The sequence below is a fragment of the Rattus rattus genome, chromosome 18, assembly GCF_011064425.1.
Source record: "Rattus rattus isolate New Zealand chromosome 18, Rrattus_CSIRO_v1, whole genome shotgun sequence".
Classification (NCBI taxonomy): Eukaryota; Metazoa; Chordata; class Mammalia; order Rodentia; family Muridae; genus Rattus; species Rattus rattus.
In genome coordinates this window covers 12384056-12405154 of record NC_046171.1, presented here as the reverse complement: position 1 = coordinate 12405154, position 21099 = coordinate 12384056, and the positions used below count along the sequence as shown (strand labels likewise).

Here is a 21099-nt window from a genome sequence, read left to right as displayed (position 1 = left end):
GGTCTCATGGAACCCACGCTGGCTTCCAACTCTATACGTAGCTGAGGCTTAACCTTGAATTTTATTTACCCTCCATCTCCCAAATGCTAGAATTACCAAACTGTACCACCATACCTAGCAACACCCACTTCTCAAGGATGGTAAGCAGCTGTAGGCCGCCATGTAGGTCCATGCCCTTTTCTAAGTGCCTGGCATAGCACACCTCCCCATGGCTGTTCATTAACTCAGCAATGGCCAAACATCGGAGAGCACTGACCTATCTTCCAGTTCAATATAACATTCATTAGCATTAGTGTGCCCTCTCTCCCTCCCCACTGCCCACCCCACTCTGAAACAGTGTGTCACTCTGTATAAACTAGACTGGCCTTGAGCTTGCAACAGCCCCCTGCCTCTGTCTCCCAAGTGCTGGGGTTACAGACCGGAAACTCATAATTTGGCTCAAGGCCTTTTATTCTAAAAAGTGTATAAGACATCTCTTTAAGGGATTTAATGTTTGGTATTAAACGAGGTGGTGGAACATTAAAAAAAAATGGAAGGACTTCTGCATTCTGAAGTTAGTTGTTACTCTTGGAAATGAACACGGTTAACAGTTGATAAAAATTCCTTCTGTGCTGTCCTTCCCCGGCCTGCCCTGTGTGCAAGCCCCTATGCTGGCTGGTTTCTCCAGAGCGCCCTTGTACTGTACACACCACCCGGTGGGATGGGCCACCTGCCCAGTCATCTGCCCTCATCGCTCCCTGTGGGCACACGCCAGGCTGTCCCCATATTTTAGCAAAGCATAAGTTTCCTTAGCTTGAATAAGCTGTGGTACATTCGTGTTCCTTATCTACTGGCTGGCCAGTTCGTGTCGGCTATTATTGTTTCCCCCACCCCACCCACCATGGTACTTTAGAATTTCCACAGAGGGTCTTAGTGGGCTCTCCTCCGAACTGTGGTCTCTACCACAGCCTGTTAGTACAGGCTACATTGTTGCATTAGGGAGGGTTAGGGTTTAGTGGGCATGGCATAATGGGTCATGGGGTGGAAGGAGATGGCAGTGGTCACCTGACGCCTCTCTTCCTCCTAGGCCCTGGGATGGTGACAGGAAGGAGGTGATACTGTGTCCTCCTGTCATGAGCTCAAGAGCTAGAAGTAGGTCTGCTTTTCATCTGCCCACAGCCCTGTAGATCACCCCTTATTAAACTCTCCTCATGTTGCCCACCATGGTGTGGTAGCATGTGTCCTCGCTCACAATAACAGGCTCTCCAATTTTCAATATTTGGCCCCAGGAGGATAGGTTCCAAGCTTACCAAGAAAAATTGAGAGATTCAGATGTTTCTCCGTCAATCAGCAGTACTGTCTAAATATGTCTGTGTGATAAAACCCAGACATACCACAGGCTGAGGAAGTAATAAGCAGTAGGTTGATCTATGATTCTGGTGGCTTCAAAGTCCAAGAGAAAGGGATTGACATCTGGTGAGACCTCCGTGCCACTTCCTGACATGGTGTTCTGACCAGGGCACAGAGAAGTAAAGGGGGGGGGGACCAGATTTGTTTTTGTAACAAACCTAGTCTTGTGATAACAGTGTATCCAAGAGTCCCACACACTTCCCTTGCCTCTGAACAATGATTGCACTCGGAAACGTCTTTCAATTCAAGTTTGAAGGAGACATTCAGACCTCAGTAAGTAGGCTAGAGGTGTCACTTGGTGGTAGAGGGCTTACTGACCACAGGTTCCATCCCTGTTGGGGCAAAAAATAAAAAAACGGGGTTGGGGATTTGGCTCAGTGGTAGAGCGCTTGCCTAGGAAGCGCAAGGTCCTGGGTTCGGTCCCAGCCCCGGAAAAAAAAAGGAAAAAAAATAAATAAATAAAAAAACGACGGAAATGGTTCCTGCACATACCCTGGCAGTCTTGCTCCCTCAAGCTACTTCCGGCTCCAATCGGCCATTGGAACTAGCGCTAATTATCTCAGTGGTTCCACCTTGCCCTCATCTACTTTCTGACCCGCTGTTTGAGGGCCCCGTCCTCACTCACAGCTCTCTTGGCTGGTGTCCACCACGCCAGGCATACATATCCCAATTCCATGTCGGTCTGGTGCATCCCGTCACCATACACTCTCTTGAACTCAATAAAGTCACCACATGAAAGAACACATCACACAATATCCTCTGATCCAACTGCTAAGATATAATTTGCCCATCTAGACAACACGAAATGCTGCACACATCCATCCCTTAAGAATACTCATAACAACCTGTAATCTGTGCAGAGAGGAATCTTAACATCCGGCGCCATGTTCTCTCAGCTCCTTCCTGGCTCAGGCCTCCTCTGCCTCTCTAAAACTTTTCTCCTACCCATTCTTCCTTCTTGTTCAATGACAGGCGTCGTTCTATCCTGGACCTGCCTTCAGCTGCATAGCGACATCAACCTATACATCCCCATCCCTGAAAAACAAACCAGAGAGGGTAGAGAGATGGCCCAGCAGTTAAAAGCACTTACTGCTCTCACAGAAGACCCAGGTCCAGTTCCCAGCACCCACCTGGTGGCTCACAACCGCATGTAACTCTATTCCCAGGAAATCTGATCCCCTTCCTACTTCCTTGGGTTCCCATACACTCAAGTATTTACTCATAAAAATAAGTCTTTAGAAATGGAAAAGCAGGGGTTGGGGATTTAGCTCAGTGGTAGAGCACTTGCCTAGCAAGCGCAAGGCCCTGGGTTCGGTCCTCAGCTCCAGAAAAAAAAAAAATGGAAAAGCAGCCCCATCACTTCCATGTTATCCCTTACTCTGTACCCCACCAGTGGAGACAAAGACACTATTTTCAGACTTCTTAGCCTTTGCCGGTAGATTTCTTTCTTTCTTTCTTTCTTTCTTTTTTTTTTTTTTAAGATTTATTTACTTATTATTTATGAGTACACTGTAGCTGTCTTCAGACACACCAGAAGAGGGCATCAGATCTCATTACAGATGGCTGTGAGCCACCATGTGGTTGCTGGGATTTGAACTCAGGACCTCGGGAAGAGCAGTCAGTGCTCTTAACCACTGAGCCATCGCTCCAGCCCTGCCGGTAGATTTCTATCAAGGCCCCAGGCTGTCTGTGGCTCTGGGCCTGCAGGACTTGGTAAGCAGCTTCCCCCAGCCAAGGTCTAGTGAGCGATGATGTGTGTGCCTTCTCCTCCCACAATCCCTGCTTCCTATCCACTCCTTTGTTCGTCTCTTGCTGGAGACACCTGTGGCCTGTTGCCCTCTAACAGATGACCTAAAAAGCCAGGACAACATCTGAAACACTTCCCACTCTAACCCTTTTGTTTGGCTTTGGATCTGGTCCCAGTAGAATCAGGGCCTTATCTGGATAAGTAGCTGTTGAACTTTTGCTTCAGACAAGTATTTGGAGCAGACTCTTGCCTAAAACCTAAAAAGGCCCAAGACCTAAAAAAGGATCTATGTGCACCATACCTCAGCCACTCCTGCTTGGAGTGCCCCACTAAGCCGTACCCCAGCATAGCCTGTTCCCTGTGTCTGCACGGTGCTGGCCAACCCTCCCCTAGTCATGCCGAAGGAGTGGTTCAGGGTCCACAGGGACTGGACCAGGCACTTCATGCCCTCTTGTGCACTGGTTGCTTGCCTCTACCTTCCTGACTCTCGTTATGAGCCTCAGTGGCCCAGAGGAGGACACAGGCCATCTTCTCAGGTAAGCTTCATTTTCTAGAAAAATCCAGGATGTCTTAAGCCAGAACTGTGGTCAACTACCATCTAGGTAGTTGAACATAGAGGTAGACAGGATTGGTTACACTCGTGTCTCTCTCTCCCTCTCCCTACTCCCTCCCTCCCCCAACCCCTCCCCTCGACTCCCCCTCCCCCCACTCTCCCTCCTCCCCCTCTTGTGTGTGTGTGTGAGAGAGAGAGAAAGAGAGAGACAGACAGACAGACAGACAGACAGACAGATTGATCCATTATGTGATCTAGGCCAGCCTCAAACTAAAAGCAACCCCTGCATCACTAATCATTCAGGAGTTTCCACAGCCTGCTTCCCGGAATTCTCCCAGTTATCAATCCCCAAATCCACACAACACTCACGGAGAGACATGACCCCACGAAAGTTCAGGCTGGCGACAAGAAACAGGCCCTGTCCACGCATACGTTCTAGGCCCCGTGAGACAGCGGCATGCTGACAAAGAATTCTAGGTCAAGAGTGGACCGTAAAGAGCGAATGGCAACAGGGGGCTTGACAGTTGGGGCTGGGACATTTCAGAAGAAGTACCCAAGTTAGAGGGAACCTCTCCTCTTCTGAACAGGAAGTGAATCTGGAGGGGCCCTGGGCCGGCTTCAGATACAGCCCCGAGACAGGCCCCTCCAGAGGCTCCTGGGGCTCCTCTGCCATCTGCCGTGGCCTCACACGTCACTTCCCATATGTTAGGCTTTCCCCTGGGAGAAGCTGATGAACAGGCACGAAGGACGGCCATCGCATTGTCTCCATCCAGGCACTGTGCGTGGCGGCTTCTTCCTCTCTGGAGTCCAGTGCATCAATGGCTTTTAGAGCCACGAGCTACCCGAGTCTATGCCCCAGATGAATGCAGCGTCCTAGACTGTCGTGGGCTGGATTTTTACTCAGCCTGCCTACCCCTGCCCTTCTGAAACACATAAATAAGGGGTTGGATATCTGGGAAGCAAAGCAAAGCCAGGGCTTGAAACCTTACCAGGGGAGGCCTCCCTGACCTAGAGTGGGCCTCTGATGACCTGAACCACTCTGGTGGGATTCCTTCACTAACAGGTTCATTGCACCCTGCCCTTCCTCTCTGGTAAAGGCTGCAGACAACAGGAGATTGCACCACATGGCTTCGGAAGCTCATGAATAATTGATCCCGCAAAGGGTGGGTAGAGCAGCTTCTAATGAGAGTCCTGCTCAGTCATTGGGAACCCGGGCCAGCAACTCCACTGCCTACTTGGCAAGGCTACCCCTACCGAGATCCCCGCTGCCTACTATATAGACGGGGGATTTGTAAGCTTGCAGGAGGTCCGCCAGCCATGCACTGTTCAGCCCAGCAGGAGCAAACAGAGCAAGAGAATAGACCGCTGTTGCTTCCCTCTCCCTGAAGATGATGGATCACATGACTGAAGGATAACAGATGGGTAACACAGCCCCATCCCACTTAAAAGGGAGCCTTCTCCGGCCTCCAGCAGGGGTGGAGAGAGGGCAGATGATTGGTTAGAGTAGGAGCAACAATAAAAAATGTTTCCTTTTTTCTTTACTGTACTGGAAGTTTACTCTAGGGCCGTGGTTCCCAACCTTCCTAACATTGCGACCCCTGAATACGGTTCTTCATGTTGTGGTGATCCCCAGCATACAATTTTCATGGCTACTTCATATCTGTAATTTTGCTACCGTTAAGGAATATTGTAATGTAAACATCTGATACGCAGGATGTATTTTCATGGTTACAAATTGACTCACAGGGGTCCCAACCCACAGGTTGAGAAGCACTGCTCTAGGGCCTTGCATATGCTAGTAAGTCCTCTGCCATCGAACTGAGCCTGTCTAGGTTTAATTCCCAGCCCAGCGTGGTGATGCATACCTATTTGGAACCATAGATGAACAGTGGGTCCCCGAAGCCTCCCATAGGCTTCTCCGCCTGTCCTTGCAGTCAGATCCCCATGACTGGTCTTTCTTCCTCATTTCCCACACCTAACCCATCTTACAAGTCCTGTGAGCTCCACTCCTCTCGTGTTTTAGTGCCTGGGATCCACATGGAGAAGGTGGTAGGAACATAGATAGTAAGACACCGACTGTGGTGGTAAGTTCTGGACCCTGAAGGTTAAACCCTACTTGGGTGAATTTATTTGCCTTTAAAATGCAGCCTAAATCTCTTAGGGATATAGAAGGCACTGGCCCATCTCTGATCTCACCTCCTGTTCTCCTCACCGACCTCATCTCCTAACTTAGCTATTCCTCCAATGGCTACATACCCAGAGCCTCTTTCTTATCTGTCTCTTCTGCTGTCGTCCTAGCCCACTGTCACCTGTCCAGTCTAGCCTTTCCCCAACTTTTGCCTCATTCTCTGCTAACTCAACTCCGACTGGCTTCTCTCTCTGTCTGTCTCTTGTTCATCCTCTCTCTCTCTCTCTCACACCACACACACACACACACACACACATCTCACTCTATACACCACACACACCACACACACACACACACACACCACACACATACCATACATGCACACACACACACACATGTAGATACACCACACACATATACACAACATGCATACCATATACACACCACACATACCACACACCCACACCACACACACAAACACACCACACCACACACACACCACACACACCACACACACACACACACACACACACACCACACACACACACACACCACACACCACACACACACCACACACACACACACCACACACACACACACACACACACACACACACACACCACACACACACAAACACACCACACCGACACACCACACTAAACACACACAAACAAACCACACCCCCCACACACACACCCACCCACACACACATACACAACACCCCACACACACACCCCACACACCCCACACACACACACCACTCCACACACACACACACACACACACACACACACACACACACACACACACACACACACATACACACACATACACACCACACACACACACCACACACACACACACACACCACACACGCACTACACCACACACACACACACCACACACACACACACACACCACACCACACAATACCACACACCATACACACCACAGACCACATACACCCATATACACATCATGCACACAACACACCACACCACACACACACACACACACACACACACACACACCACACACACACACACACACACACACACACACCACACACACACCACACACACACACACACACACAACACACACACACACACACATCTCCATGAGCTGTGCTTCTTCTGGGCCACACATATATCCCAATTTGACCATTACTTGCCGACCTGAAGGCTTGCAGAGTTAAGATCTGGCGGAAACAAACACTGGAAGGATGAGAAGACAGATCGTAGTATGGATGAACCTTATGTCTCTCCTTATTCTATCCTGCATCGAAGGACAGATGATAAGAGAGCTCTATAGGAAAAGAGAGGAAAGGAGGGAGAAGTGCTCTCTGTAGAAAAGGACCGGAAGCTTAGCATTAGCCAGGGTGGCCATGAGGATGGAAGGCTAACTCTGGGGCCAGAAAAGACCGACAGGGGAAAAAAACCACTATCTGGATGTGCTCCGGTACTCAAAAGCACTTTGCTGTGTCAAGAGAACAGAGCCTGCAAAACCCAACGGAGAGCTTCTGAGTTTTAAAAGCAAACTTATTTATTTATAAAATATTCAAAGCTAGCATGCGGGTGCATAAACATAGTCCTAAATGCTCGGGAGGCTGCAGCAAGAAGTGGATCACTTGAGTCCAGAAGTGTGGGGCCCTCATCTCGAAATAAATGAATGGTTGAGTAAACAGAAAATATTTCAAGTAGAGGGAGAGGGAGTGTGGCTCAGTGGGGAAAGTGGATGCCTAGCATGTTCCAAGGTCCCGGCTTTCCAACTCCCAGCACCCCACACACCAAAAACTCTACACAAATATTTAAAGTAACGCTGAGACGTGATCTGCAAACCAGAGAGCTACCACTACCACGCGGATGGATGGATGACACGACCCTCCTTCACCAAAGCACCCCTTCCGGGTCCACATATCGGTGCTTATGTGGGCCCTAAGGAGCCTACTGGAAACTTCAGGACCCAGTCAACAGGGAAAACAAAAGAATGTATTCTTTGGAAGATTCTTTTTTTTTTTTTTTTTTCTTCAAATGGCCAGGAAATAGGGTTCCAGAGACCTGAGCGCTTCTCGTCCTGCCTGCCTGGTTCACTTATTGAATGAGTCCATCAGATCATTATGGGCTGCAACTAGTATTGATTGTGACCCTGTGAGGTCACGGCTGGCTCTCTCTCTCTCTCTCTCTCTCTCTCTCTCTCTCTCTCTCTCTCTCTCTCTCTCTCTCTCTCCCTGTCTCTGTTTGTGTCTCTCATTTCTTTCCCTTCCTGTCTCTATGTTTCTCTGTCCCTGTCTGTCTGTCTCTGCTCTCTGTCTCTCCTTTCTCTTGGTCTGTCTCTGTGTGTCTCTGTTTCTCTGTCTCTCTCTTCCCTGTCTCTCCTGTCTGTCTCTTCTTCCTCTCCCCTCTTCCCTTCCCCTTCCCTCTCCCCTCTCCCCTCCCCCCCTCCCTCTCCCCTCTCCCCTCCCTCTCCCCTCTCCTTACCCTTCCCTCTCCCTCTTCCCTCTCCTTACCCTTCCCTCTCCCTCTCTTTTTTGTACTGACAGGGACTAATCCATACCTTTTTCCCTACCAAATAAGACCTCTACCATTGAGCCACGCCCCCCCAGCGAGGATCAGGCTTTTTAACGGTCTTTTTAAAGGCGAGTGTACCGAGGAAGAGAAACATCGTTCACTGCTGTGCTTCTGGGATGCCTGCTCTTTTTGTTTTGCTTTGCTTTTCGTTTCACTAGCCCAAAAGTCAGGTGCCCAGCAAAACTATTTCTTCTCAGCAATTGCGTTGTTTACTGCCTGCTGGGCAAGAGACCGGTGAGGTAGGCGGGGAAGGAGGGAACGAGAGATTAAAGAGATCTACAGAGGGCAGCAGCGAGCTGCACGGCGTTCACAGGGTTCCTGGAGTGGCTCTCCAAAGGCTCGCCAGCCCAACAACAACATTAACACAAACTGAACCCTACTAGGAGCAGACAACAGGCTACAGATGAGGGTGAAAGCGAGTTCCAGGGAGGAAAAGGGAAACCCGGCCTATGTCAGGGAGTCCCTGCTAATCTGGCTGCTGGTGCTGGGTTCTATTTCTCTAGAGAAGTGTGATAACAGTTTACAACCAAGGACATAACAGCTTTGTGGAAGCAGGTGATTCTGGTTTTATCTCGGAGCTCAGGGAAACTGAGGCACGGAAGTGGGAAAAGTAGCCAAAACTCAAGCTGTTCTTCAACTGCCAAATCCTGTTGCCTTTCACCTCACCCAGCAGGCTGGCCTGGGTTCCATTTTGTTTTCAGGAGAGCATATAGGGAGAGCATCTCTGCTAAGTGACTCAGATCCCTAAGCTTCGTTGGGAACGATTATTAAAGGTTTCCTGTCTTCCACCCAGCTCTGTGGTTAAGAAGGAGGTGTGCGATCCCTTCCCAGAAAGAAAGAGACCCCGAAAACACGACACTGGCCTCCGGAGGTCAAAAGTCATTACTCAGGAAGGGAAATTCATTGATTGAGCAGAGGGGGAGAAATTCCTAAGTGTCACTCAGAGTCCGGTGACAACTTCAGTGGCCACTGTTAAGCTCCATTACCCACCTCAGATCTCCAGCACCAGAGGCTCACTGGCTGGCACCCGAGCTGTTGGCATGGGTGACCTGCCCTGCTTGATTTCTCAATAGTTTGGGCCCTGCTGGGTGTTCGTTCCCTGTGCGGTTAGCACCGAGGTTAGTGGGTGCAGAAAAGAGGAAGCAGGTATTTCTCTTCCAGGCATGAAGAACTAGCCAGAGCATCCGCGGTGGAGAGATCGCCGGAATCACCGGGTCTGGGGGCGCCTCTGTCCAGAAGGGGATCAGACCATTTGCAGTGGTCCGGGTCGTATTCAGGACCCAATGCTCTTCCGCGCGGCCTTTTAAGAGGCGCGCCCAGTTCTGTCAGGCCGCTCCGCGGCCACCGCCCCCGGTCCTCCCCCTTCCTGCAGCGCTGAGTGCGGGCCGGGGCGGGAGTGCGGCGAGAACTGGCCGTGCTGAGCGGAGCGCCTGCCCGGAAGGCTGCGGGGCGGCGCGGGAACCGGAGGCGAGGAGCCCGTGGGGCTGCGGCCGTGGGCCCGCGGCGGCCCTGCTCTGCGGAGGACGGCTCTCGCCGCCGCGCGCGCCGCGGAGCCCCGCACACAATAGCGGCGTGCGCAACCCGCGCCCTTCCCCGCCCGCGCGCCCCTCGCCGCCGCCGCCGCCGCAGCCGCCGAGCCTCCCGCCTCACCTGCGGCCCCGGGGCGGCATTGTTCGCCGCCGTAGCCGCGGGATCATGGGAGGCGCCAGACGCCCCGGCCCGGCACGGTAAGAACCCCGCGCCGCCGCTGAGCCCGGCTCTGGCGCGCAGCTCCGCGGCGTAGGTGAGCCGGCCGCGCCATGGTGGACTCGGTGGGTTTCGCCAGAGGCGTGGAGGGCGCAGTTCCTGACTGGAGCCGCCGCGCATGGAGCTGCGCTCGGTGGGTGACATCGAGCAGGAGCTGGAGCGCTGCAAGGCCTCCATTAGGCGCTTGGAGCAGGAGGTGAACCAGGAGCGCTTCCGCATGATCTACCTGCAGACGCTGCTGGCCAAGGAGAAGAAGAGCTACGATCGGCAGCGCGGGCTTCCGCCGGCAGCGCAGCCCCTGGACGGCGCCGCCGAGCCCGAGCGTCCGCCCCGCGCCTGCCGCCCGCGCCCGCCGACGGCGCAGACCCGGCGCCCGTCGAGGAGTCGGAGGCGCGGCCGGACGGAGAGGGGTCACCGAGTAAGGGGCGACCGGCGACTGCCCGCAGGCCAGCGGCTGCTGCGCCGGCGGACCGGGACGACCGAGGACCCCCCACCAGCGTGGCGGCGCTCAGATCCAACTTCGAGAAGATCCGCAAGGGACCTGCCCAGCCCGGCTCTGCCGACGCCGAGAAGCCCTTTTACGTGAACGTCGAGTTTCACCACGAGCGCGGCCTGGTGAAGGTCAACGACAAAGAGGTGTCCGACCGAATCAGTTCTCTGGGCAGCCAGGCCATGCAAATGGAGCGCAAGAAGTCCCAGCAGAGCGCCGGGCAGGGCCTGGGGGAAGCACCCAGACCCCATTACCGTGGGCGCTCCTCGGAGAGCAGCTGCGGCCTCGACGGTGACTATGAGGATGCAGAGTTGAATCCCCGTTTCCTGAAGGACAACCTAATCAATGCCAACGGTGGCAACAGGCCCCTTGGCTGCCCCCTGAGCATCAACCCACCAGAGCATCTAATAATGGGGGTATGATGGTGGAAGGAGGCAGAGCCTCTCCTGCGAAGCCAGAGCACTTCAGAGCAGGAGAAGCGCCTCACCTGGCCCCGCAGGTCCTACTCGCCTCGGAGTTTTGAAGACAGCGGAGGTGGCTACACTCCGGACTGCAGCTCCAATGAGAACCTCACCTCCAGCGAGGAGGACTTTTCCTCTGGCCAGTCCAGCCGCGTGTCACCAAGCCCCACCACCTACCGTATGTTCCGGGACAAGAGTCGCTCACCCTCGCAGAATTCACAACAGTCCTTTGACAGCAGCAGCCCTCCGACGCCACAGTGCCAGAAGCGGCACCGGCAGTGCCAGGTTGTGGTGTCTGAGGCTACCATAGTAGGTGTTCGCAAGACCGGGCAGATCTGGCCCAGTGATGGGGACAGCACCTTTCAGGGGGAAGCAGGTGAGTGCCTCCTGTGGGCATACGGGGGACCTGTTCTAGACTCTTTAAGTAGATTGACATGGGAGAAATGGGTACTTTTTGGCATGATTTTCAAGCGCTTTTGTGTCTCTTTGGCCCTGCGCCTGAACTGACTCCACCCCCTTCTTCCTGAAGGCAAATGGATGGGGGTAGGGGATTACAAGAGAATGGCTGGTGGTGTGCTCTCTTGGTTCTAGATCCAAAGCTGGTGGGTTGCCGAAGTATTGGGGGAGAGATGGCCGTGTGCTCTCTCCATGCTGGACAAGTCGGACGTCTCTGCCCACCCGGATTAGCTCCTTTGGGAGGTGGGGGATCTGTGCTGTTTCTCCACAACCTGCCACCTGGTTGTTCTGGTCTTGGAGTGGTAATATGACGCGTTAGGGGAACTCTAGATGTGCAAGCTGCTTGGAGGGTTTAGATGTGTCAGATTCACTTGTTAAGCAAGCGAGAGCAGGTGAAGAGAGGAATTAGAAGAAAGTGAGTTCTGACTCAGTGGGCCACCGAAAACCAGTAGGTTGAAGACTTTACGTGGTGGGGTAATCCCACACCATCCTGATCTTCTTCGCTTGGATAGGTTTCACCCTTCATTAGTCACCCGTAGACTCCTCTGTCAACCGCCACTGAGTTTTGTCTGTCTGTCTGTCTCTTTCTTTTTCTTGTGGTGCTCGGGCTCAAACCCTGTGTCATGCCAGATCAAGGCATGCTAGCACCTCTGAGTTTCATCTCCAGACCCCACCTTCTTTTTCCGGTCCTCCGGCATGCTCTTGCTGCCTCATTTTCTCGGGCGAGCACTCAACAGGGTCTTGTTTGAGGCTCCTAATCCATGGTCTGACTCTAGCGCTGAGATAAACCATAACTTCATTGCTGCACACGGGGCAGGCACCATTGGATGTGTGGGGTTATGGGACTCGGTTATGGTTTCGAGATCCAGGCAGAATTTTCCATCAGAGTAAGGTGGGAGGGGTGTGCTGGGGGTGTACAGCTGTCAGGAAGCTCTGGGAGTCTTTGCTTCTGTTGAGCTGATCTGGTCTTTGGCTTCCCTGATCTTCTCCCCCTTGCTGATGGAGTTGCACGTGCTTCATTTGTCAGAATCCTGTTGAAAAAAAAAAGCGAGGCTATTTTTGGCTCTATTAAGCTGCCTTTTTCTGTGCCCAGCACCCTGTCTTGTTCAGCAGGCTCTAGTTGCTGCTGATCTTACATCTGGGCCAGTGCAGTGTGTAGTCGGACCTAACCTGCCTGTACCCTGGTCCAGCTGCTTTCCTTGTCTCCAGAGGAGGGATGAAAAGCAATAGGGGTCAGACATTGGCTCTGAAGGCCCAGCCACCAGCTCCTTTCAGGTCTGGAGGCTGACCCAATGATTCCTGGGCACCAGCCACGTCTAGCCAGCTGTTTGCAAGGTGAACGCATTTGAGCTGGCTTTTGGTGCTGTCATGATTGGGGGACGTTATTCATAAAGAAGACGAGAAGCTTCCTATGGAGACCTACAGTCTGATACTCTCTTGCTGGCAGGGAGGTCCGAGTTTCCAGAAAGTTGAGCCCAGCTTTTCCTATACCTACTGTAGAAATGGCCATGCTCCCCTCCACATAATCAAACGTAGTCTAAGTCTGAGTAGGAAAAGGCAGGGACGAGAAGGAGGTGGGTCCTAAGAGGAAAATAGGTTAGTTTCTGAGCAAGTGGCTTAGATGTTAAGTTTCATATCTTAGAACTTTCTGTTTCTCTCTGACTACTCTGAAGCCCCACATTCTCTTTTATGTTTTCCCCTTAAACATTCTTTTGTGCCTTTTTGAGATAGGGCCTCTCCGTGAAGCTCTGTCTAGCCTAAAACATGTCACATGGACCAGTGTTGGTCTCCAGTTTGCAGTGTGCTGCTGCTTCCCAAATGCTGGGGTTATGGGCATGCACCCCCACACCTGTGTCCCTCAGACTTCTCTTTCTCTCTTTCTTTTTTCTTTTCTTTTTCTTTTTTTTTTCCGGAGCTGGGGACCGAACCCAGGGCCTTGCGCTTGCTAGGCAAGCGCTCTACCACTGAGCTAAATCCCCAACCCCTTCTTTCTCTCTTTCTCTCTTTCTTTCTTTCCTTCTTTTTTTTTTTTTTTTTTTTGGGCAGGAGATTTGGGGGCCAGGCAGACTCTTACTGTGTTGCTTTGGATCCCCCGGAACTGGTTTTGTAGACCAGGCTAGTCTCTCAGTCACAAAGATCCATATCTTTCCCTCCCAAGTGCTGAGATTAAAAGCCTGTTTTAGCACGGAAAGTGCCCTCAGATGTTTCAGTTAAGAGCTGAGGCATGGCTGAGTAGTGGTGTGAAACTCTGGGTTAAATCTCCAATACCACAATCAGATAACAGACTGGAGTGCAGGAATTTAATATATATGTACATTGGTGATTTGATTTCACGTGTGTCTGTGTGAGGGTGTTGGGATTCCCTGGTGCAGAAGCTATAGACATTTGTGAGCTGCCACGGGGGTGCTGGGAATTGAACCCTAGTCCTCTGGAAGAGTGGCCAGTGCTCTTAACCGCAGAGCCATTATATCTTGGACCATTTTGTAATAGTTAAAATTTTCAGCGCACTCCAAGGTTTACAGCAAAGATGAATGGGGAGTGTAGAGATTTCCCATACATCCTGTGCCTCCAAACCACCTCCTCTGTTATCAACATCCCCCACTAAAAGAGTACATTTGTGACTGTTCCTAAACCAATGTAGACATGTCATCATCACCCACAGTGTGTACTTTACATTAGGGTTCTCTCTTAGTGTTGCGCACTGTATGTTTAGTTGAGTTCTTTTTGGCCTTAACGTGCCCAGGTGTGGTAGCCCAGAGAACATTTAAACTGTGCTGAACGTTCTTCTCTGTTTTGTATGTTACGGGGAAGGGGGCCCCATTACTGCTCAGCCATCCATGTCTGTCGGGGTTACGTACTGACGTTCATTAAAAAGAGCAATAAGGAAAACGTATACGCATAGCGTGTGCGTACATGTGGGGATGGAGGTCACCCTAACGTTCTGTCGTGTGAGCTGTGAGGAACATCAAGGGAAGAAGCTGGAAATCCCGCAAAATGCTCTGTGCTGGGCACCACGACAAGGTGCTTCCTGCAGGATCCCTCCTGAGCTCTTCCATCAGCTGCTGGCAGTCTGTCCATCTACATATAAAGACGCAACCAAGAAGTGGCAAAGCTGAACTCCTAGGAGCTCCGGGTGCCTGGTGCTAGGCTCCACCTCTTCCGGAGGCTCATGGTCCTAGGCTCCACCTCTTCCGGAGGCTCATGGTCCTAGGCTCCACCTCTTCCGGAGGCTCATGGTCCTAGGCTCCACCTCTTCCGGAGGCTCATGGTCCTAGGCTCCACCTCTTCCTGGTGCTCAATCCCTTCTCCTGCAAATCTTTAACTGGGTGTGTTTGGGTGGTCTGTGGTGTGTCCACACCCTTAAGGATGAAAACAGACAGCCATGGGCCCTTCTCTATGCAGAACCCTTCCCTCTTTCCTGCGTAGGCCACAGAGAAGGAGAAATGACCTTTGTCATCTGGAAGCTTAGCCATTAAGAGAAGAGGGGATACATATTTAGAGAGAAGTGAGATCAGGGACGCTCACAGCTTTCTTGGTGTGTTAGCGGTAGTCCCACTGCCAAAGATGCGAAGAACTAGTTGTCTACGGGTGGCAACAAATGATTGGGGGTCCCGAGTCCACCTTCCCTGACTCTGGAGTTTGTATATGTTTTGGAGGGGATAGTTTTTGAGACGGGGGTCTTACTATATAGCCTATGCTGGTTTTGAACTCCTGATCCTCCTCTACCTCTCAAGGGCTGGGATTATAGATTTGTTTTTTTTTTTGGTTCTTTTTTTCCGGAGCTGGGGACCGAACCCAGGGCCTTGCGCTTCCTAGGCAAGCGCTCTACCACTGAGCTAAATCCCCAACCCACAAATAGAAAATTTATCATTTAATTTATCATTTAATTTAGGGGAGCCAAGGTAGGATCATAGGTTTGAGGCCAACCTAAGTTACATAAAAAGAGCGCTTATCTCAAAAATTTTTAAATCTTTTTATTTTTTAAAAGAAGTATAAATGTAGGAAGCATTTATCAAAGGGAGAGCAATGCCAAGAGTGGAGGTGGGTTGGTGAGCCAAGGGAAACGCATGTGCCCAGAGCAGGGATCTGTTAGTTTGAGACACCCTCTTACTGTGTAGCCCTGGTGGACACGTGCAATAAAGACCCGGCTGGCTTCCAACTCCAGAGGCCTGCCTGCTTTTGCCTCCCAGGTGCCGGAAAGGTGTGTACCACCAGAAAAAGGGGTTTAAGGTAATAAACACAAACTATTTTCTTTCTTAATGTGTCCTGACCATCTAAAGCATGCAGTTCTGTGATACTGAACTTATTCATACTGTGTACACTGTCCCTATCAGAAATTCTGTCCCTGTGGACAGCACAGTGTGCTCCCAGTGTGTGACAACCCCACTCTTCTTTCTGTTTCTGTGAGGTTGAAGGTTCTAGGTGACTCGCGTTGGTACAGTCACAGACTGTTTTGTCTTTTCAAGATTGTCTTATACTTTTCTTAAGTGTAATGCCCTTGGCGTTTACCTATCTTACAGCTTAGATGCAAATTGTCCGTCTGTCTGTCTGTCATTTATTTATTTGTATATTTGATTTAAGATCTAACCATGGTGCCCAGGCTGGCCCTGAACTCCTGATTGATTGATCATTCATTCATTCTGTCTGTCTATATATCTATATCTATCTATATACATGATGTGTATATACTTATATACATGTATGTATTTGATTTATATATGTATGTATTTGATTTAAGGTCTTACCTTGTTACCCAGGCTGGCCCTGAACCCCTGAGCTCAAGCAGTCATCTTCCAAGTATCTGGTACTATTCATGTACCCCGACCATGCAAGACCCTTCCCTTCTTTAGATCTGGGGATATATAATTCAAACCTCTGCCCTACTTGCTCCCCATAACCTGTTGTAGAAACCCCTTAGGGTCTTTGTTTTGTTTCTTCTGGGGTTCCAGCCCAGGGCTTTTCATGCCGAGGCCTTGTTCCCCTGCCAAGATGCTTCTAGCCTGACTCTCAGTGTGTTGTCCTTTATCCTTTGGATTCTTGTATGGGTGTCAGAGTGACCCCTGCGTTGTCTTTCTCTGGAGTGATTGACTGGAATGTAATTAACTGGCTTGAGTGGGTAGCTTTGGAACATGAGTGTCCATGCAGGCCTCTAGTTGGCTTACTCATGGCCTGTTCAGACCAGAACCCATGTCTGCGTCTCCATTGAGTGCAGGCTTCCTCTGAGCAAAGGTAGCTGTGGGTGAGCCAACATGCAAACAGTCTGTGTGACATTGTTTACATACTCTCCAGCTCTGACAGGCTGAGGTGTTTGGGGGAGGAAGTGAAATATTCTGAGACTTTTCATAAAAGAAGCAGAGAGCTGTTGAATTGAGTGGAACAAGGGACCAAATCTACTCTGTGATTCTTTTTTAATTAATCTTGTCACTTTTGGCTTTAGGAGCCATGTCTTTTTGTTGATTTTGAGTCCTATGACTAGGAAGGTGTGCGTGCGTGCGTGCGTGCGTGTGTGTCTTTCTGTCTGTCTGTCTGTCTGTGTCTGCTGCCTCCATCAGGACAAGGAGTCTAGGCAGCCAGGTATCTGGTGAACCCACTTGGGAAAGGATCAAGCAGTGTTGGGAGGCCCAGGCTGCACCTTCCTCCTGTGGGCTGAGAGGGCGGTGTCCAGAGTGAACTAATAGGTATCTAGGAAGTGTTCTCAGGTTGTTAAGTAGCAGGTCCAAGTTTTGGCTAAGGCTGGTGTCTTTTTATGAATGAAGGCTTGGGGGTGAATAGCTTATTAATTATAAAGCCCCTGGGAGTTTTTCATCCTGGTTAAAATAGGGTGGCTTCAAGGAGATGTGTTTTCCTCTGAGAAATGTAGTGATTTTAGTTGGACTACGTTATTCCAACATGATTATTATTTTTAGAGTAAAATATACATGACAAAATGTGTGATTCAATCTTTGAGAAGTCAGAAATCAAACCCAAGACATTGCATGTGCTAGGCCATAATGTCAGTGAGCAGGTTCGTAATCCGTCCAGTGGCCTGTTGTATAAACCATCACCAGTGCTTAAATCTCAGGTAGGGTCTGCGACTGATCCAGGGCACTGCTAAGCACAGGCTCTAAGCCTGAGCCCTACCTCCAAGCCTAGCTTTTCAACTGTTTGATTTTCCAAACAGAAACTGTATCCATTTAAATAACTCCTTACTCTCCTCCTTACTCTCCTCCTCACCTCCAGTTCCTGGCAGCTGGGATTCCACCTTTCGTCCCTGGGGATTTGTTTATCCTGGGGATCTTACGTAAATGGAATCCTATACTATTTGTCCAGTGTCTAGTGTGCTTAACTTAAGTGTGGCTTTAAAATCCCCCAGGCGGCCGTCTCACCTTTAACTCCCTAGCCGCTGGACATTAACAGGTGTGTTTCTTGGAGAAAACACGTCTGTTAATGATGGGCGTTTTCTCTTTGCCTGACTTTCACACCCACAGCCCTGAAGTGGCCTAGTCAGCTGTCGCTATTATGTAACAATATACCCCAGATTGGGGTAGACAAAACAACAAAAATGTTTTCTCACACTGCTGGAGGCTGACGTGAATAGGCACTGGGAGAAGTCTCTCTGAGGCCTGTCTCCTGGATGTGGTGCGTGCTTGCCACTTTTTAAATGCCTTCCTCACAGTATTTCCTGGCAGCTCTGGATATCCCAATTTCTCTTTCTTCGAAAGACGTTGGTCAGTTGGGATTAAGACCACTGAAATGACCCCATAGTTTACTAATTTTAAGTGTTTGAGATAATAATTACATCATTTTCTCCCCTTCCCTTCCTGCCTCCAAACTCATGGACTCATGGTCTCTCTCTCTTTTTTTTTTAAACATTTATTTATTTTCTGTATGTGAGTACACTGTCGCTGTCTTCAGTCACACAGGAAGAGGGCATCAGATCCCATTACAGATGGTTGTGAGCCACCATGTGATTGCTGGGAATTGAACTCAGGACCTCTGGAAGAGCAGTCAGTGCCCTTAACCACTGAGCCATCTCTCCAGCCCCTCATGGTCTCTTTTTAATTGGTGTGTGTGTGTGTGTGTGTGTGTGTGTGTGTGTGTGTGTGTGTCTGTCTGTCTGTCTGTGTGTCTGTGTGTGTCTGTGTGTGTGTATGTATGTCTGTGTATGTGTCTATGTGTGTGTGTCTGTGTGCATGTGTCTCTATGTGTATGTGTGTATGTTCCTAAATACATGTAACCTGTTTAGCGTGTATAATGTTGTTTGTGTGCATGTTTTCAGGGCTGACCATGTAGTATCGGATAATCAGTTGGTGTGCTCTTCCTTGGAGAAGACTATTTCTCTTGCTCTCAGCGTTCCTTACTTGCCTGTAGTTCTTTGTCTAGAGTTGAGGCCTCTGATCTCTCTGAAACCCCCACAACTGTCCATATTAGCAAGTCTGTGATTGTTGTGCCTGTTCAGTGTTTAAGCAGCCATGTTGATGAGACTTGATGAGTGTAGCTTCTGAGGTTTCTAGAAAACAGTCTCACAGCAAACTCCTTGAACCTGCGGCTCTTAGAATCTTTCCACTTCTTCCACAACGTTCCCTCAGCCTTAGATGGAGGAGTTGTGTTGCAAGTGTATCAGTTGGGGCTGAGCTCCCCAACTCTGTGTTTTGATTGGTTATGGTTTTCTGTAATGGTCTCTATCTGGCTGTGCTAAAAAGAACTTTCCTTGTTGAAGGGCAGGAGCTCGATCCTAGAGAACTGATTCACTAATTTCTTAAATGTCACAGTCTGAGGAACTGAGAGCCAGGACTTTACCCAGACTTTGTGAGGGGCACGGTTGAAGTCCACAGAGGAAAAAAAATTGTCATGCCAAAGAGACTGGTTTCCAATAGCTAAGTTAGAGGGCGAAGTTGAATAAAATGGTGCAGGCCTGGGGATTAGCTCAGTTCTTAGAGTGCTTGCCTAGCATGCGGGAGGCCTTGGGGTTCAGTCCTCTGGTATCACATAAACAAGTCATGCCCGTGATGTCAGTGCTTAGGAAGTAGAGGTGGGTGGGTAAGGAATTCAAGATCGCCTTCGACTGTCTTGCAAGTTTGAGATAAGCCAACCAGAAAAGAAAAAAAAAAATAATAAAAGAAAGAAAGAAAGGGAGGAAGGAAGGAAAAGAAGAAAACACAGTAGTATTAGCCAGTGGGTGGTATGAGTCATCACTAAGCCCAGGCACTGGGAGAGCCACAAGCTAATGCTTTAGGAGCCACCACATCCCTGGTCACTTAGTAAGTTGTTGACCAGACCAGTCATTGCTGAAGTCCATCTGTTGATCTATAGTTTCCTTTCCTTTCTCCTTCTCCTTCTGTCTTTTTGTTTTGTTTTATTTTATTTTATTTTATTGAGATAGAATCTTACTGTGCAGCCTAAGCTGGCCGGTGCTTTTCTACTCGTGGATTTATCACTTCTATTTTTAGCTACAGTAGCTTTACCATAACCTTTCACACTTCTGAGGACCCAGGGAGCCTCGTGGGCGCTCCTGTCTCTGCCTCCCCAGCACTGGGTTGACAAGCAGCTGCCGAGAAGCTCGCTCTCTTGTATGGGTGCTGGGGAACAAGCTGAAGTCCTGATGTTTGCACAGCGAGTCTCTAACTGACTGAGCCATCTCCCCAGCTCCCTGGAGTTATCATTAGCACGGCCTTTTCCCATACTTTTATCCTGATTCATACTTCTCCCAAGGCAGCCAGTCTCCCCACTCAGTAACTCAGAGGTATTTATTGAACACGAGGTACGTACCTGGCAGTGTCCTCTGGGAGATTCTCATACTCTTCTTCATGAATTGGGTGAAAGACTTTTTAACCTTCATGGGCTTATCCTTTTAAAACCAACCAACACAAAGAACAAACCCTTCGTAATATCCAAGCGTTTTTCTCCACGTAGCTTTTAGCTATGGGTTAGCCTTTGTTTCCTGTTAATCCTGAGTCTGACCGGCTTCCTTCGTGAGGGAGTCAGGAGCCTTTAGACAAAGGCAGAACGTGCCCTACTTCTCTGTCCTGTAGGATTTGTCATACTCTGGGTCCTCAGGTAGAATTTGTTCAGCGGAGAAGTTTCAGAGCCTAGGTTGGTCTTTCTGCGTCTCGGACCCCATGGGCCGGACAAACCTGAAGTGAAATCCCATCTTCTTCTTTTTTTTTTTTTTAAATTAAGATTTAAATGTAAGAGCGTTTGTCTGTATATATATGTGTGTACCGCATATGTGGCTGGTGCCTTCAGAGGCCAGAAGAAGCCCTCAGCTCCCCTATAACTGGAGTTGCAGATTTTTATGAGCTGCCACGTGTACCGGGAGTCAAACCTGAGACCTCTGGAAGAGCAGCAAGTGCCCTTAACCCCTGAGCCATCTCTCCAGCCATGAGGGGCTCCATCTTTAAGGTTTTGATTTGCTTAGACCCTTCCACATGCTGGCTGAAACCCACTTAATCCCATCTAATAAGCAGCAGTAGATTTTCTGGGGCCTAGTAATACAGGTCCCTTTAGGAATGAAACTTTAGGGGCTGGAGAGATGGCTCAGTGGTTAGAGCACTGACTGCTCTTCCAGAGGTCCTGAGTTC

The 21099-nt window shown here is 50.0% G+C and overlaps 1 protein-coding gene across 1 annotated transcript in view; it reads left to right on the top strand.

The window, feature by feature from the left end:
* Nucleotides 1-10185: 10185 nt before the first annotated feature.
* Bcr (BCR activator of RhoGEF and GTPase) overlaps nucleotides 10186-21099 on the top strand; it is a 127777-nt gene continuing 116863 nt past the window's right edge. Inside the window, 5 exon segments of the mRNA XM_032888340.1 lie at nucleotides 10186-10234; nucleotides 10237-10449; nucleotides 10452-10985; nucleotides 10988-11054; nucleotides 11056-11459. Of these exon segments, the coding sequence (XP_032744231.1) occupies nucleotides 10186-10234; nucleotides 10237-10449; nucleotides 10452-10985; nucleotides 10988-11054; nucleotides 11056-11459 (1267 nt within the window).